This window comes from Aythya ferina, assembly GCF_964211825.1.
Source record: "Aythya ferina genome assembly, contig: HAP1_SCAFFOLD_131, whole genome shotgun sequence".
NCBI lineage: Eukaryota > Metazoa > Chordata > Aves > Anseriformes > Anatidae > Aythya > Aythya ferina.
In genome coordinates, this window is record NW_028181394.1 from 301855 (window position 1) to 320312 (window position 18458).

General features: G+C 46.0%; 2 protein-coding genes and 1 pseudogene across 4 annotated transcripts in view; all 3 read left to right on the forward strand.

Moving 5' to 3' along the window:
- LOC311428733 (zinc finger CCCH domain-containing protein 11A-like) overlaps window positions 1-1504 on the forward strand; it is a 234884-nt gene extending 233380 nt beyond the window's left edge. Inside the window, exon 6 of one of the 2 annotated variants that reach the window (XM_084540046.1) lies at window positions 1413-1504. In XM_084540046.1, coding sequence (XP_084396172.1) covers window positions 1413-1489 — 77 coding nt within the window. In that variant the 3' untranslated portion in view covers window positions 1490-1504. Of the gene's footprint in view, window positions 1-1383 lie in introns of both variants that reach the window. The other variant, XM_084540047.1, reaches the window with a different exon arrangement.
- A 440-nt stretch (window positions 1505-1944) lies between these two features.
- On the forward strand, window positions 1945-15504 carry LOC311428740 (zinc finger CCCH domain-containing protein 11A-like; annotated as a pseudogene). The gene is made up of 13 exons: window positions 1945-2318; window positions 4406-5020; window positions 5220-5339; window positions 6119-6242; window positions 6673-6875; window positions 7554-7673; window positions 8211-8291; window positions 8586-8641; window positions 10594-11130; window positions 11910-11913; window positions 12980-13149; window positions 13564-13625; window positions 14168-15504. The product of its transcript is annotated as a zinc finger CCCH domain-containing protein 11A-like (transcript).
- On the forward strand, window positions 14618-16887 carry LOC311428732 (uncharacterized protein). The gene is made up of 3 exons (XM_084540044.1): window positions 14618-15923; window positions 16106-16132; window positions 16556-16887. Exons 1-3 carry the CDS (start codon window positions 15714-15716, stop codon window positions 16868-16870), a joined length of 552 nt encoding a protein of 183 aa, XP_084396170.1. The 5' UTR covers window positions 14618-15713; the 3' UTR covers window positions 16871-16887.
- The last annotated feature ends 1571 nt before the right edge of the window (window positions 16888-18458 follow it).

Here is an 18458-nt window from a genome sequence, read left to right on the forward strand (position 1 = left end):
GCTAAAACTCCTGCCGTAGGAAGTATCCTACGGGAGCCAAGTTGCTAAACTGATGTGTGGTTTTCCCTTAACCCCCTCACCCCTGACTTTCCAGCTCCTGACAGCACTGCCCACGTGTGCAGTGTCACCGTGTGCCAACTAGGTGCCAGCTGCCATGGTTTATATATTGTAAAATTAGTGATTTGGGACTCGTGAGCACTGAGGAGAGGCTAGCAATTGCTTAAGAGCTTTCCTTGTGTCGCTCTGGGGCAGGGAGATGGGTGAAACATCTTAGGCTTGAAAGTGATTCCCTGCAGAGTGACGTGCTCAGATCTGCACAACAGATCTGTCGTTTTGGTCACCTTATTAGATCCCTGCTTGAGAGGTTGCTTGCAAGAATCGATTCCTCTTCACCTTGATGTGTCAAGCTAAAGACAAATCTGTGCCGAAGCACTGTTTGATCAGACGAGTGCCTCAGTTCAGGATTGTTCTTTGACAGCTACAGAAACAGCAGGACGATCAGCGCCTTCAGGAACAGATGAATTTGATCTTGAGGCTGTCGTAAAACAGGTCCCTGAAGTCTGAAGACTCTTCAAATAGTTTGGGCCAGCAAGGAGCAGCTGTACGTGGCGGCTGCGGTAACTCGGGGCTCCGAGTCTCAGAGAGCGTGGTGAAAGGTGACCCCCAGCTGGCTGCTGGAGGAAGCTGAGGCAGCGTTCAGCTCTAACCTTTGCCTTCTTGGCTGGCATCTTTGCACTCCTGCTGTCAGTGGGTGTTGAGTGTCCTTCCCGGCAGCCTCAGAACGTGCCCTCAGATGTAGGCAGCATTTAGCAGCTAGAATTCCCTCAAATAGAAAGAGTACAAATGATGCGTTTTCTGCTTTTGCTTTGGAACTCTTAGCTTGAGGTTTTCCTGCAGGCCATGAGGTTTCTTGCAGCAGCAGGGATGAGTTCTGTTAGCAAGAGGCTGTTCTGTGCTTCGACCGTGGGAAGATGAATGGTTACGTGTGCACCGTTAAATATAACTTGACACCTAGCACAGCGCACTTGCAGCCTGTGGGGTGCTTTAACAAGCAGGTAAATCAGCAGAGGCTGTTTTGCAGCCGGGGTGATGCTGGGTGATTAAAAAGCAGGGGCAGAACAAGGAGTTTCTAGTGTTTGTTCTTGCTTGTCATCTGACTCTCCACTTCCACTGTTCTTTAAAAAAAACAAAAACAAACAAACAAAAAAAAAAACAAGCAAGGGGTAAGCATCTTAATATCTTTATTATAAATGGAAGGCACAAAAGAGGCCAGCAACAGAGACTGTCCAAGAGAAATGCTTTGTGCTTTATAAACAAACAAGGAAGTACCCTTAGGTGGGTGTGATAATCCTCCTCTAATGCGTTTTTGGGGTGCAAAAATAGATTTGTTCCTTTCTTGCTCTTCTCTGCAGGACAAAGGCAGAATAGGCACTGCAAAGTTAGACCAGGGAGGTCAGTTTGTTCCGTACTGAGAAAGACAAGCCTGTAAAACAAACTAGACAGATTTTCTTTGTACTATTCATCTTCCTTCAGCAAAGGCAAAGCTTATGACACTTGTTGGTGTGTATTTCCAGACCCCCAGCTACTGGCACTGTAGCGCATCTCTAATTCTTTGGTACAAAAGGTTCAAAATCTCTTAATGCAAAAATTTTACCAGCACCCTGGAGCAAAAAAAAAGAAATCTAAAACCCTTACCAACTTCTATTACAGACCTGCTGAGTGCACCAGAGTTACTCATTTTTATTCAGGCTTTCAGGGGCAACTTCAGTTGGTTTAGCGCTTGGATTGCTATGTTGGCAGATGTCAGTTTAAAAAAAAAAAAAAGCTTTTGAGGTCCTTTTTAAAATGAGACTGCTTTTTTGGAATTTGGAATACTGCAAGGTATCGTTGGTTTTGCTTTCTTCCCATTCCTTAGACCAGATCCGTTCAGATTCTGAACAGCGTTCCCGGTGTGTTCAGGAAAATGGAAGGCAACAAGCAAAATGATGAGCTCCTTGGGCAGTCAAAAGAGCTAAATCTGGAGAGTGTTTTGAGTCAAACTTCCATGCTAAGGAGCACCAGTAATTGTTAGAAGTAGCTGCAGAGGAACCTGCATGGCACTGGGTGTGTTTCTGAAGGTGCTAAAGGTCCGAAGTGACGATTCCTATCCATACTAAAGAAGAGAAGGAAACCTTGCACTTAACTACTGTTTTTATTCCCTTTGTCCAGCAGTCAAAAGCAGTAACTAATATGAGAACCCAACTTTTCCTCTCTTTATTTTAGATTTGGGAAAATTCCCTGCCAAAACAATATTTCCTGGAAAATTCACTAGTGTTTGTGTGAGTAAAAGCTTCCAACCTTTTATTATTAATTTGTAAGAACTATTTCATCCACTTTTGTCCAGAAGAGTCAGAAATAATTTGCACAGAAATGTGCAGCGTTTTAATGAAAGGATTCAGAATCACTCTGAATTGAACTTTATCTGGTCTGGTTGCAGGTTTTGTGACATTTAGTGTCTTTAAAAAAAAAAAAATCAAAATTTCTGACTTCATATCAGAAAAAAAGAAAAAAAAATGCTTGTGGCGAAATAAAATCTATTGCAGCTCTGCTCATCGAAAACTCATTGGCTGTTAAATTGGACCTAAGTCGTCTTCTCTAACCTTTCATGATCCTGCAGCAATGGCTGATGATGGATATATGGATTAGGGAACAGCACGTGATGGCAAACTTGTGGTATTTGCTACTGTACTGGGTCTGGCTGGAATGTTTACTTTCCCTGCAGCAGCCCATACAGTGCCGTACTCTGTACTTGTAGCTGGAACAGCAGTGTTACCACACCAGTGTTGTGTCTACTGCTGAGCAGCAGTGGCACAGCATTGGGCCTTTCTCTAACCCTCCTAGGGGGTGGGCAAAAAGGTGAGGAGAGAAACATCACTAGGGCAGCTGACCTAAACCAATCAAAGGGATATTCCATACCATGTGATGTCCCACTCAGCAATAAAAGGTGGAAACAGGAAGAAGAGGGGAGGGGTGGGCTCTCGTTGGGAAAACGTCGGTCCTCCTCTCGAACACCGGCTGCGTGCGTTGAGGCCTTGCTTCAAGGACGTGGTCAATCATGGCTCATTTGTGGGAAGTAGAGAGTAATTTCTTTCCTCTGCACTTCCATATAGCCTTCATTTATTTTGTTTGTTTGTTTTCCTCCCTTCTTTTTATTTTTCCTTTTCCCCTTTCCCTTTTTATTTCCCCTTAGTTAAATTGTTTAGTTCATGGTAGTCTTTATTTAATTATTATAATTTTTTCCCTTTAATTAAATTATCCTTATCTCAACCCGTGAGTTGTTCTTTGCTTTACTTCTCCCCCTCCTCATCTAAAGGAGGGGGAGTGAGAGAGCGGTTGTGGGGTTTAGCTGCCCAGCACGGTAAAACCACCACAGCTACAGCGCAGAAAGAAAAACCAAATTGCTTCCAAAAAATCAAAGTAATTCAAAATCCTTGGTATCATGCAGCCGTGCCACTGGCAAAGTGAGCATTCCCCTGCCTCTCAAAGCTTGCTGTACCCTTGATCTGCTGTCTTGCTGCTGTTAATTGATTGCAACTCTACATGTCTGATCAGGGCTACGAGTTGTTCTCGATATGGAGATCATACAACATATACTGTGCACGCTTGTGTGTATAGATATGTTTATCCTGTATGCATGTACGTCCATATGCATATTTGTGTGCTGGCCCCCAGATCCCTCATGTTACAAAGCATCGGCCTCGAAGGCATACTCATCAAAATCTTTTGTAGAGCCTCCATTTTTTTCTAGTTCCCTCAAAATGAGAGAATTTTTACGCGTTCTCTGTGTCGAAAAGGCAAAAATTCTGATTTTCACTGTCGCTCTCGCTAACTTTCTCTCACTCCCTCCTCGTGTGTGTATAAACACGGATGTGTGTATGCGTATGCACATCTGTGGATTTAGATGCACTGGTATGTTTTTTGCTGTACAGGTAATAAAGACGGGGAAAGGTTTTTGTGTTTTCTTAATAGGTGAAGAAATCTTGAAGACCAGAGATTGGAACATGCTGAATTTTAAATTAAAAAAAAAAAAAGAAAAAAAAAGTTAAATTGTCCGGCTGTGGAAGATGGAGCCTCATTTTTGCAGCCACTTTGAATCACGAGTTCATCTCTAAATGCGCTGTTTTTTTTTGGTTTTGTTTTGTTTTGGTTTTTGGTTTTTATTGTTTTGAAGAGCTAACTAACCGTGGCTGCATCCAGTCTGAGAGAGCATTCAAATGGACTTGCTTCCTCTCTTAGTTATAAGCTGTTTAAAAGCGCATCCTATGTTTGAATTGTGGATGAGAGGTTCCCTTGGCAAAGTGAGGAGGAAAATTCTTCCTACCCCTTTATTATTAATTCACGGATTCAGTCTTGGTTCGGCCTACAGGAGCAGTTAACTGGAAGCCTTTGAAGATCGATAACTTTGCTGAGGTTGTCCAGGTAGGTGAAATCGAAGACCCACAGGGCCTGGAACGTGCTGTTTAATGCGTCCTTACTGTGTTCTAGAGAAGTTATTTGTAGCCATAGTTGATTATTGACTTGCATGTATCATCAGGTGGTTTTTTAAGGAGTGACTCCGTTTTCAGGCTTCCAGATGTGCTCCAGGTCATATTATTGAGGATGTGGAAGAGAACGCTTGCTGACAAAGCTCCTGGCAGCTTTACAGAACTTTAATATTTAGTTAGTTCATGTAACAGCTGATTTCAAGGCTTTGCTCTCTTTGAGAGACTGATAACTTGATTTGATTAACTGAAGAAAGCTGGAAAAATGTTCGTTCCTCATTATTTTTCACTTGTTACTTTCTTTCGGGTTACTTTTAAAAAGAAGATTTCACTGATCACAAGCCAGTAGAAGACTTTCAGCCCAAGCAAGGGTGAAGACAGCTCTCTCCAAGAGCAGAGGAAGTCCCTGTGGAGAGAACCCGAGCTTGTTAGCAGAACTCGTCGGCATGTCTAAACAAGGAGACGATTGCTACTTCTATTTCTATTCTACCTGTAGCAAGGTATGGCTGGCTTTCCTTTGCTTTGCTTTTTTTTCCCCTTTTTTCAGGAAGGAGTAGATTAGGAGGAGGAAGCACACTGGTCTTTGGTTAACTTGAGAACCAGATAGATTGTGAATTCAGTTGTAGCACCATTAGGCAGCAGCATGGCCATTTTTGAGGCTGTACTCTATTTTCCTTGTTGGTTTCCTTTTGGTTCCAGGGAGACAAATGTGCCTACCGCCACTGCGAAGCTGCTCTGGGCAATGAGACGGTCTGCAAGCTGTGGCAGGAGGGTCGTTGTTTCAGGAATGTCTGCCGATTCAGACACATGGAAATTGACGTGAGTGCCTAACAATGTGTTCTCAAAATAAATCCACAAAAGCATTTTTCAGTGCCGTAGGTGTACTGATTGCGCTTTTGCAGGATAGATTTGTTTGCTTCAAAATCATACTGGTTTCTGTTACCAAGAGAGGGGGTGGGAGGAAGCAGAGGGAAATAAAATCAATGCCTTCGGTATGTCTTAGCAAGATATTTGTTTATTTTTTTTTATTAGATGCTGACAGTTTTCTCAAGAGATGCAGAATAGCTGTTAAATAGACTGCTAAAACGTGCTGGAGCAGGGGGGTAATAAACAGGCTGTTCTATCCTCATGGGAGCAGGCTTGATAATGAACTATCAGGTGTCTTCTGACCCACAGTCCTTCAGATAACGCTGTTGTAGCTGCCTGGGGTAGGAAGTGGGGAAAGTTAAAGGTGCAGCAGAACTAAGTCTCCAAGAAGTAGTTCTAGACAGGGTTAACCTAGGCAATTTCAGATGTTCTTTTTCCCTCTGAATAATCCTAGTATAATCCTAGGTGTATTAGTTTAAGCCACCCTCAAGTGATGTCTGAGAGTGCCTGTCTTCTCAAACTGAGTGATGACCAAACTAAATGTGCATAGTGGTTACAGCTTATGCAAACTTTGTGAATATGCCCAGAAATACTACACTTAACTGAGAAACTGACCTTTGGAATGCTGTTTCAGCACTGTGTTGTGACAGCTGTCACGATCTGGAGCTGTGCATCTCTTTGCAAGCCTCAGGTGCATGTTATCACGAGCTTTTCTTTCTTTCTGTCTTCAGAAAAAGCGCAGTGAGATTCCTTGCTACTGGGAGAACCAGCCGGGAGGCTGTCAGAAAGCCAACTGTGCTTTTCATCATGCAAAGGGACGTTACATCGATGGACAATTCTTACCACCAAGCAAGAGTGAGTTTAGGTCCTTTTTCTTTAAGCGCTGAAGAATTAATTTTGAGTATTACTTAGTGGGTGCCAATCCTGTAGGGGGCGTCAGGTAACTGTTCATTTGTGAGGGCAGGAAAAGGTCTGCAGTCATAGGTGTACTGCACCGAGTGTACTGCTGGTGTTTGTTTTCTGCTTTCGTGCTCAGCTTCTCTTTGCTTTGTGTGATGTTTGCCTTGCAGTTTGCTTCCTGTTGTTTCCTCTTTTGCTGGGTGGTAGGGAGATGTGTTGTTGTTGGAAGGGAAATCATTGTTCACGGTGTAAGCAGTGATGGGATGGGCAAAAGGAGATGCTGAATTCGTTGTCTGTGCGGGTTATCTGCCTTTGCTACCATCTCTTTGCATTGTGGTCAAAGTTTTAAACTGCCATATTACCGATGATCCTCCTCTTCCTCTAGCTACACTGCCAAGTCCGCCTGAGTGCGCGGACGATGATCTGAAAGTGGCTCAGATGTCACTGCAGCAAAACAAACTTTCTGTCCAGTCAAATCCCTCTCCACAGCTAAGGGGGTGACGAAAGTGGAAAACTCTGAAAATGTCCCAAGCCCTACACACCCTCCAGTTGTAATCAATGCTGCAGATGATGATGAAGATGATGATGGTGAGCATGTTTTGGTTCTTGGAAGGAATTTGTGCTGTAAATGATTGTGTAAATCTTTGTTTCTTGAAGGAATTTGTGCTGTAAATGAATGTGTTAAATCTTTGGTTCTTGAAGGAATTTGTGCTGTAAATGAATGTGTTAAATCTTTGGTTCTTGAAGGAATTTGTGCTGTAAATGAATGTGTTAAATCTTTGGTTCTTGGAAGGAATCTGTGCTGTAAATGAATGTATAAATCACAGATGACCTGAGGTCTGACTAGCAATAGGGCAGGCAGTCTGGCCAGGTCACTGGTGGCTTTGTCTGGCAGTCAGTGGACAGAAGCTGAAACGTTGGAGGAAAGCTTAGAACCACTCCTGGCTTTAGCTGGTCTTTTGTGTAAAATTCTATGTGAAACTAGGAAGGAAATTTCTTTTTTCTGTCTGAAGAGCAATGTGTTGTGTAGTAGTTAAAGCTGCAGAGAGAATCTAGAGTCCTAGATGTTTTGTCCTAGTGTATTCTACTTAGGAGTTCATCAGGTCAGTGTAGCTGTTTAAAAACAAACAAACAAACAAACAAACAAAAAAACCAAAACAGCAACAAAGTTTTTTATATGAACCATGGGCTGAAGTGTCACTGCATGAGCTACGTAATCACGACCAACCTGGTCTATGCATAACTGAATCGATTTTTCCCCTTCAGACCAACTTTCTGAGGAAGGAGAAGAAACTAAAACTCCCGTCCAGCATCCAGCTGCGGAAGGCAAAAATGGATTACGGGTGATTTCCACTCGGAAAGGCAGTTCTATTACTACTAAACAAGGTATGCCAGCACCTTAGTAGGATAAATCAGAAGAACTTGACAGTTAAGTCAAAAGCAGCGTGGTGTAAAAACACAACAAAATGTAGGGGTGCTGAATGGAGTCGGTTATTTCCATGATCTCATTTCTGCCATTAATACCATCATGTGCCCATTGGGTCAGAAAGGTGAACTCCTTTTCTTTACTTTTGGAGAACAAAACAGGGCCACAGCATGGAGTTTAAATGGCTGCACGTGCAGCCTTGCAACCACTGTTGATAAGCCATATCTAACGATAGAGGGATCTAATATCGTGTAAATGGATTAAAATATGGATCTAATATCGTGTAAATGGATTAAAATTAAAACTACATTTTGAACCCTGAAGGATGAAAGGAGGGGCAAAATGCCATTGGTTCTATGGCTCTTTCACTTGTGAGGAGTGTTGACAGGCTTTATTCGAAATACTTCAGAAAGTTCCTGAGCGCTAAGAAGCCTGAGGACCTGTGGTCCTCAGTGAGTGCCTCTAAGCCTGTCTCACGAACTGTTTCCTGTTTTCAGAGGGCAATCTGAAGTTTGGAATAAAAACACTTGAGGAAATCAAATGGCAGAAGATGAAGGAAAACAATAAGAGACACGGTGGTGAGTTAATATTGCCTACTTTCTTATCCTGTTCACGGCAGGTGATGGTGACTGGGAGCTGCTTGAGGGACAGACTTCCATTTTTAGCTGGGGGCATAAAGCAACCTGATTCTCAGCCAGCTGGTATTCTAAATGGGAGTTCAAAGGGCAACCAGAGGCAAATTAGTCACCTCTCTTCTTTACATGCTCTGCTTGCTGTATTTTTGACAGTAACAAATCATTTAAAGTTTTTTGTTCTTTGTGATAGTTTTTTATGTTGGGTAAACTTCCTTATGTTTTGGTTGCTCTGAACAGAAGGTTCTTCAAGATCTTCTCTTCGTCCCGTTGATTCTATGATTTTTCCTGCTCCAGAAGAGGAAAATGTCCGGACAGTGGTGAGAACTGTGACAGTGTCTTCCAAGAAAGGTAATAATGAATGCTTTTGTTTTGATTTCATTACTCCTAAACTGGAGGGTTAAGCAATACTTAAAACAATTCACCCATGTTAGCCTTCTGGCGCTGCCTTCTGTTCAAAACGTGCTTTTATGCTTAAAGTCCTTGGTTGTACTGGAAAGATTTGGTGCTCAGGTTAAGTGCAGTGGCAGGAGAAAAAAAAAAGTGTCAGTATGCCAATAGGGGGGTAACTGAAAAACAGAAGAGTAACGAGAAGAGCGAGCTGTAGAAGCCAGTGCTATATAAGAAGCAATTTCTGAAGCATTAAAGAGGCGTACAGTGGCAGGTGTGGACACAGTATGACAGGAGTTTGTGTATAAATTGTTTAGAGCTGTGCAAATGCCTTTTAAAGGGAAAAAAGTGTGGAAGTACTTTTACTCGTAGACATTCACCTTAGAAAGGAATATTTCTCAGCATTTGTACCTAAGAATATTCTGCTTGCTTATGCAGCTTTGTTCTGCACAAAGTATAGGTGTCAAGCAGACTCAGATTCACTCTCTACTATCTCAGCTGGAATTTGAAGCAAGCACTGAGACTATTAATATTTTTTTTCCATGTTAATTATAGTTAAAATATGAGTTTGTGTGGTCTAGCTGTCAAAACAGTGTCTGACTAGGGTTTTTTGGACATGGGCTAACAGGATAATATTTCTGTTGGCTACTGGTTTCTGTGAAATAGAAAAAAAAATTCCCTTTTGTTTTAGGGGAGGAACCTGTGGTTCGAGTAGATCTTGCTGATAGACAAGGAAAACGGAAAGCCTCCGCGGGTAAGAACTTTTTACGAGCTGTTACGTAGGTGCTGCCTTCTATATATGACTGCATTAAAGAGTATTTGTGATGTATGAAAGGAAAATACATTGCAGTGAAGATCTGTGTTGACTGCAGAAATGGCAAAAAAAAAAAAAAAAAAATCATTTAGCAGCTGAAAGGCAATTCTATGAAAATATGCTTGAAAAAGAGAAGCTTATTGTTGACTGTTCTCAAACCTTCCTGCAAAGAAAAGTTCTTACAATATTCCTTGTTTTCTCTGAAGATGATGTAGGCAGCCTTCCAGTGAAGCGCAGCCTTGCTGAAAGGCTGGGGAAGAAGGTAGAGGCTCCGGGAAATGCTGACAAAGCACCCAAGAGAGAGACAGGTACTAAACGGGCATCTGGATTGGATTCCTGGGTTTCGTATTTAGTCTTTCTGTTTGTCCTTTTCCAGTGATGTTTCTTTTTGCATGTTGGCTGAGGTCGTAATCACTGGGATTCAAAGTTACCTTTCCTGTCTTGTTTTGAAATGTGAACCTGAAGTTGACATTATGCAGCCTCCCTAATTCGTTCTTTTTCTGTTTTGCAGTTCGAGTTCCCAAGTCTCTGAAGGACAGGCTGGGATTACCTCCTAAACAGACCAGTACTGAGAGAGGTAACAGCTAGATCTTAAATATGCTTTCTCCTCCTTCCTTTCCACGAACTTGGACTGCTTTCATACATCCCTACAAACTAATTTAAACGAAAACAAAGAACTGACGCCTCTTGGTTGAGTGCTGAAGCTCTTCTGACAGCCACTATCAGAACTCTGGCTCTAGGTGTGTGTTTATTTTCTACTTGTGCCTTGTCGAGGTTTTTAGCTGCTTCTGTGAACCGTTACGTACAATTAGAATAGAACCACTGCCAGGAGCAGGAATTTGAAATGCAGTCTGAAAAAGTAATAAAGTAAAGCAGCATTTCTGTGTAGCAGTTCTCTCTGGATAGGGCTGGTCTTCAAAATACAAGTGGCTCAGAGGAGGAGGAGAATGTTGTTCTAAGGATATTGTTCTAAGATGCATTATTGGGAACGCTCAAGATGAGTTTTCCTTAGTGCTCTGACAAATTTTGGAGACTTAAAATATTGCTGGACTCTCTTTAAATGTTGGTGCTTCTCCTCATTTCTTGATGATGACAGGGAAGGCTGCTAAGCCGATGGGAGAGATCCATGTGAAAACACTGGAGGAAATCCGTCGTGAGAAAGCTCTTCAGAGACGCGAACCTCAAGCCAAAGCCGAGGCTGAAGGGCACGGTAAAACTGAAGATTCCAGCGCAGGGGCAAGAGCTGCTCGTGCAGGTCGCATGCAAACTTTCTCTGAAGCCTTGTCTGAAAAAAAGAATAATCGCTTGGTAGAAGAGAAGAAAAAAGCAGGAGAATGCCATAGCAAGAGCAAAATTCAGGGTGAGTCCAAGAAGCAGCTCGCTCTGTCCGGGCCCAGCAAAGGGCAGGCGAAGGAGCCGGCAGGAAAAGTCAAGCCAGAAGGAGAAGTGCGTGTTAAAACCTTGGAAGAAATAAAGCGTGAGAAAGCTCTGCGGATGCAGCAGAGTGAAGGAGATGTGCCAGCTCCCTCAGCACAACCCGGACCTGCCCCAGCAGAGCAGAAATCTTTATGGAGCACAAAACTAACAGGTAATAAGATGCTTTAATGCCTGCCCCAGTGAGGTGCTTCCCATATTGAGCAAGTTCAGTTTGCTCAGGATCTGCTTCATGGATAAATGCTGAATGGCTTGCACATTGTAGCCTTTCTCTCTCTCTCTCATGGGACACAAGGAAATAAATGCACAAAGGAAACAAGTACCCAGCTTTCTTTATTTCTGCCGTTGACAACACTTTTTTTTGTCTTCTTTTAAAGCACCTGAAAAAGAAGAAAAGAAGGCAGTGGAATTGAACCGGCCTTTTCCTAAACTTTCCTCTGGACCTGATGTACAGGTGAGTCCTCTGTGAAGACACACATACATTCGTACAATTTCTGATAATTCTGACAAGTTTTGTTACTCACCGTGTGCCACCCTCTTGAGTGTGTTCTTACCCTTCAGCAGCTGGTAGGAGCTGCAGTGCAGTCTAAATCCTATCGCCAGCAGCATTTCCAGACAACTCTGTAATCCTCAAACTTGGAATCAGTCTGTTTATACCACAGCAACAAAGAAACCCTGTTAGCACCAGCTGAAATCTACACAGTTAACGTGGAGGGAATTCTTTTTGTTCTTACTGACTTGATCTGTCAGACATGAAGGATTTAATACAGAAGGCCAGAGTTCTGTGTTCAAGGAAATCAATCTGTCAGTGGATACTGTATAGGGGAACTTGTATGACTTTCTGCTGCTTAAAAAGAATGTGATAAATAGATGTACAGCAGAACACCCTAGCTGTTTAAAGAAGCTTGCCATAGTGGATATTGCAGATATGTGAGACTGCGTCCATAGTAAAGCATGGCTCTTGTTACAGGCAGAATTTTATGGGAAAACAAACAAACAAACAAACAAACAAAAAAAACAACAGTAACCTGAACGAGATTAATATGCTGTTCCACATCAAGACCATTTTGGAGGGATTGCTGATCAGATTTTCTTAACGAAATCTCCACGGATTTTATTTATTTTTTTTGTCCTATTCATGCACTACTTTTCTTTCCTTCTAGCCCACTCAGCAGAGTGGAACTCGTAAATGTCCAGAGAAGAGCTTTGAAGAGAGACGGTGGGAGAAGTGGCAACAGAGAGAACAACAAGAGAAGCTTCGGCAGCAGGAAGCTGCTGTCAAATCTACTGCTGGCTTCTTTAATACTGAACCAGCAGGGAAAGTGGCAGCTCAATTTCAGGGCCAGGAAGCTAAAAGTAAGTGTTGAAGGTTAAGAGTTACTTAGGTTGTCTTCTGAAATACAGACAGAAGATGACAATTCTCATGCTGTAACTCTGGCTGGGTGCATTTTGCCACGCAGTGCTACGAAGCGAAGGGTGTACTTTCTTTTTCTTAGTTTGCTTCTTTTCCTGCCAGCCAGATGTTAGGTAAGGAACGGGAGACTAGAAAATGACACTACAAATGTGGACTTTGTAGAACAACTTAACTGTGGGACATCACTGCAAGGGAGAGGAAGCTGGTACAACAGTTGCATACACTCTTGTCCTACTATAACTGCTGCTTTTTCCTTTCCTAGCGGGAGCAGGACTTTAAATATAAAAGCTGTCTATATTTGTGAACCTAGCTTGCACTTAGGATTGCTATGTGTCTGAGGTTTCCCTTGTCCTGGATTATTATTTACTGTAGCTCTTCGGTTTCTTTGTTCCTTTGTATGGCTTGTTGGTAGACAGAGTTTACTATGTGGAAAAGATTCCTGAGAATCCAGGCAATGGCGGTGTAATTGTGCTGGCCAAATGCATTTAAGTGTGTAGAAGGACTGTGGAAATGATTAAGAGAACCTGGATTTTTCCTGAGGCAGAGCAAGACTGTATCAGTTGTCTCTTCCTTTTACTCTAGCCAACTTTATGACATCTGCGAAGCCTTCGCGTGGGAAAGTCACTTTCCCCAAGAAGAAGGCACTGAAACGTAAGGCACCTGGGAGTTACCCGTCTGCCATAGCAGCTGTGGAACTACAGACTGCCTTTGATGCTGACATGATGGGACCTCCAGCCAGAAAAGCAGCCATGGTAAGGCCAGGGGCTAATGCAGCGATGGATCCCTTGTTAAATTTCTACCCTCCTCTATTTGAAAAGGTGGAAAACTCAAACGTTCTGCAGGCCTTCTGTTTCCTTAGAAATCCAGTAGCTGTCTCCAGGATGCTTGTAGAACCCTTCTGTATTTATGAGATGAATGGCACTCTTTAACCGGTACTCTGATGCTGTGATTTCTCTGGTGTGGGGGATTTTGTCCATTAATGCCATGTTCTTACAAGACACCAGATCGTGAGTAACCTCCAGGTGAATGTGAACTTTCTTCAGGAGCACCTTGGTTTTGTATTTTGGCCACGGCTCCGCAATGCCAGAGGAGAAGCAGTGTGGAGGAAAAAGCTATTAAGGAATCTTTTACCCATGTGTCATAAATACTGTTTTGCTGCTTTCTAGGGTGTTTCAGACGTGCCGGAGCACGTCCCAGCCATCAGACTTGAAGAAAATCCCCAAAACAGGTGACAACCCCAACTTGTTCTTTTTCTTAATCAGTGTATATCCCCAGGGAAACAAGTTCTGTCACATGTGGGAAAAAATGAGGGTTCTGAGATAATTGAAGCCAAAATCCATCAAAGGAATAAGTCACCTGAAACCACTTTCTAGCAGCTAGCAGGATTGCTTAATTAGGCTTTCTTGAAATGCTGCAAGTCAGCACAGCTTTCCGGTGACTTCTTGGGTTGTCTGAATACCTGAACGAGGATGAGGTGAAGTTCTACTTCCTCGTGAGGTGATAGATGATGAGTAGTGTCCTCTGCCTTTTGGTCCTCAAGAATGCCACCTCAACTCCAGGTGCCCTGGCTTCACAGATAAACCCCCAGACTGAAAAATGTACCTGGTAACACATCGGGCTCTAAATGTAGCCCTGGGTTGATTGATAACAATCCCTGTGTAAGATTGAAGCATAGGAGGGCTTGCCTACAGTTTTAAGAGCCGGTTTGCAGGAAAAGGATTTCCCGTTAAGAAATGGCATATCCTGATTGTTCTTTCTTGCTCTCCCAAGACCTGAAGTGCGTCTTGGAAGCCCGGAACGATTTGAGGAGCAGATGGAGATGGATCTCGAGACCTCGACCTCAGCTTCTTCCCAGCCAGAAGAGGCACGGACACGCTGGCTGAGTTCCACAGGGAACGTGCCCTTATCTGCGGATGAAGATTTTGAGAAGCTACTTTGGGAAATCTCAGGAGGCAGACTGGAAGCTGAAATCGACTTAGACCCAGGGAAGGACGAGGATGACCTCCTCCTTGAACTCTCCGAGATGATTGACAGTTGAACTGCGTAGTCCTAGGGTATAATTAAAAAAAAAAATAAAAATTAAAACTATTCTTCTTGTTGGATACCCCGAGGTGATCCTTTTTCTAACTGAGGCTTTGCAATGAGACTTAAAGCACAGTCCGAAGTGGTAGAAATTGGCAGAATCTGCGCTCAGTTGTCCTAAATTTCCCTGCTGGTCAGAGTTAAGGTCTTGTGCATCCGTTCTGTAACTATAGGTGGTTACCTTCGATATCGAGAGGACAAAGCACTTCTTTTGGCACAGAAAGATCTCCATTGGCACGCCATGGTGGCTGCAAATCGATCTTCTGATGGAGCGATGCTCTGAAGGCTTAAATGTAAAGCTTCTTCCTTCCTCCGCCCTTGGCACAACTCGATGTTGGGCACATTGTGAAGCTTCGGTGTTCTGATTTCTCGGACAGTTGATAGCCAAATCCTGGAGTTACTATGTCAACTCTTGACTTTTACTCGTGTATGCCATTGTTTTGACTGTACCCGTGTCAGATGATGAAGCTGTAGGGGTGGGAGGGAGCAGAATCGTTATTCCAGTGTGTTGTGGACCAAACTTGCTGCCAGGAATGGGGGTGGGGGTCAGCCCACCCAGCCTTCCTTTCAATTATCAGGGAGGATCAAATGGTGAAAAGCAGCAGCTCTGCCATGCGGCTCCACTACCCCCACTCCCTTCTCTTGTGCTATACCAAAGTTCCCCCAGGCTTTGGTTGGTGCTTTTTGCCTGTGTGAGGACTCCGGGGCGAGCAGTCGGGACTCTGCCACAGTCACAGGGTCGATGAAGGGTTGTTTAAGTGCCTCTTGGTTTTAAAACTTGCTCCCCTGAGCTGCTGGCTCTGCTGCCTGCTACAGCAAATGTTCGGGTGCCATCAGCATCGCACTTGGGCGTGGGCACTGACCCTGCGGAGGACAGAGCTGAGATTCGGGTGTATTGTGTACCCTGCCACCAGCCATCGTTTTTTTTCCCCTAGCAGATCAATTTTGAATTATTTTCCGAACTTTTCGCGGCACGGTAGGCACTTCCCGCTATGATTTGTGAAGCTGTGGGGGCCCTCAGGCATTTGCTGCTGGCAGAGGAAAAGCGCTTGTCGAATTTGTTGTAAATACTTAATGTTTGGACAAAACCACGCGTCTCTGTGTGTGTGTGTGTGTGTGTGCTGTGACGCCCCGGCCCCACCAGGGAAAACCTCCGCCGACGAAACTGCTGCTGGAGCTGACGCAGGCCTTCATCGTGCCGAAGGACTTCACGGGGACTTCTGCCGGCTCAGAAATGGGGGAGAAAAAGCAAAATCAGGAGGAGGAGAGCTCAGAGACTGCGCCCACCTGCCCTCGCTTTCCCTTCACCCCAAGAAGCCCTGTTCTACCATCAGCCTTCGCCTCTTCTGCCTGCGGTGCTGGGAGCGGGAGCGGCGAGGCGGCAGCAGCCATGGCGTACCGCGGGCAGGGCCAGAAGGTGCAGAAGGTGATGGTGCAGCCCATCGTATCCTTCCTGCGGCTGGGGGGTGCCGGGGAGGTGGGTGGGGGGCGGCTCGGACCTCGGGGGGCTCGGCCCGGGCCTTGAGGCCTTGTCGCGGGGCCCTGAGGCCTCGCTGTGGGGTTTGGGGCCTTGTCCCGAGCCCGGAACTGTCGTCCCCGTGCTGAGCCCTTAACGCAGCGCCCCAGAACCTCATCTTCCGCTACCTGCAGAACGTGAGTACCGCGGGGAGGGGGCGGTGATGGGGATTTGGGGGGTGTGGGGGGAGTGGGGAGGGTCTGGGGATTCCCCTCGGTGAGTTTTCGGCTCCCGGCTGTGTCCCGGGACGGGTTTGTGGGGGATGGAGAGCTGTGCGGTGTGCTGGTGGGCACAAGGAGCCCGGCATTTCCCCCTCGTGTAGCCGGGCGTGCAGGGGTGTTCCCTTGTGACTGGAAACGTGTTCTTCACCAAACGTGTAGTATTCACCCGATGGTATAACGCTCAAATGTCAGATTGCACATTGGAACTGCCCCTGAGAGTTGCTCCTCGGAGTGTTTGGGAGCTGTCATGGCTGTGGCTAGCAGGTATTTCTGAACACATGAGAGAACAAAAGTGCTCAGTGTTTGTGGCCCGACTTACTCTCCTCCTTCGTTCTGCAGAGGTCGAGGATCCAGGTGTGGCTCTATGAGCAGGTGAACATGCGGATAGAAGGCTGCATCATCGTGAGTATCCGCACGTCCCCATGTTACATCTTTCATTTTGCCTCATTCACAATCGTGTTTTTTGGTCAAGAAAAGTTATCACAAGGAAAAAGAGATTTGTACTTCTCTGCCTTTCCCCTCGCCCTGCCCTTCCCTCCCGCTCCTGAGCCCTTCGTCAGGCCTTGCTGGGCCCTCTGTCCGGCTGTCTGTCCGTCCATCCGAACCTCTGGCCATCTGTCCCACCACCCTGCCCCGTCCCTGCCCTCTCCCTAAGGAAGCAAAGAGTCCCCGGTCTGCCTTCATGGGGGTGGGGGGGGAGGAGGGAGAGGGGAGGTTCTGCTGAGAAAAAAATGAAAGATTTCCCCCTTAACGGGCGCCTTGCTAGTTCTTTCGAGTTCCAACCTTCTGCCTTCCTTCCGTAGCAGTGCCTCTAAGGGGTGCGCTGTAAGGCAGCCCTCATCTGGCACGTTGCTCCTCCGTTCCCCCAAGGAACTGCCTTCAGGATCTGACTAACTCTGGATGCACCCGGTTGTCGCCTTAATTTCTCCTTTAGCTTGCTGAAAACAAGCCGGTTGGGTGACCTTTTGCGTTTCTCGCTTAAAATTTGGATCGAGGAGGTCTGTGTTTCCTTACGCTGATGAATTTAAGAAGATCTTGCATCTAAGAAAGGGAACAAAAGCTGCTGCCCAGCAGCGTCTGGCTCAGGGAGGAGTGAGAAAGCTCTGTGCAGCCCCCAAGGTCCGTGCAGCAGGAGGCAGGAGGTGCTCCAGGCTCACAGCAGCAGTTCCCCTGCGGCCTGTGCAGGGAGAGGCCCCTGGTGGAGCAGGCTGTCCCCCTGCAGCCCATGGGTCCCCCGTGGAGCAGATCTCCACGCTGCAGCCCCCCTGCGGGTGGAGGAGCCCCCGGTGGAGCAGGTGGCTGTGGCCTGGAGGAGGCCGCGGCCTGTGGAGAGCCCCCGCAGGAGCAGGCCCCGGGCTGGACTGGAACAGGCTGTGCTGAGCCTGCTTTGCCCGTGACGCTCCTTGTGGAGTGATCTCCCTGTCCTTCTGGCAGCCCTTGAGCCCTTGCCAGCCTCTTTTCTCCCCTTGGCGTTGGAGGAGGGGCAGGGAGAGAGCGCTTGTGCTGGAGCTCAGCTGCCCAGCTGAGGAAAACCACCACGGCTCTGTCTTGCCGCTGCTGCAGCACGCTGGTAGCAGCCAGCACTGTCTGTTCTTCGAGCCTCAGCAAGCCCACAGCATCTTCCCAGAAGGGATCCCTTTCCTTCACGCCTGACAGGCGCCGCCTCCAGAGGCTGAGGGCTTGTGCCCCGTTTGCAAGCGCTTTCTCAGTGCCCCCTTCCCCAGAGACGGATCCCAGCTGCTTGGCTTCACTGCCCTCTGCTGCCAGGCTCCCGCAGCTGCTATCCCAGCAGCACAGCGAACATGCGGATAGAAGGCTGCATCATCGTGAGTATCCGCACGTCCCCATGTTACATCTTTCATTTTGCCTCATTCACAATCGTGTTTTTTGGTCAAGAAAAGTTATCACAAGGAAAAAGAGATTTGTACTTCTCTGCCTTTCCCCTCGCCCTGCCCTTCCCTCCCGCTCCTGAGCCCTTCGTCAGGCCTTGCTGGGCCCTCTGTCCGGCTGTCTGTCCGTCCATCCGAACCTCTGGCCATCTGTCCCACCACCCTGCCCCGTCCCTGCCCTCTCCCTAAGGAAGCAAAGAGTCCCTGGTCTGCCTTCATGGGGGGGGCGGGGGGGGAGGGAGAGGGGAGGTTCTGCTGAGAAAAAAATGAAAGATTTCCCCCTTAACGGGCGCCTTGCGAGTTCTTTCGAGTTCCAACCTTCTACCTTCCTTCCGTAGCAGTGCTTCTAAGGG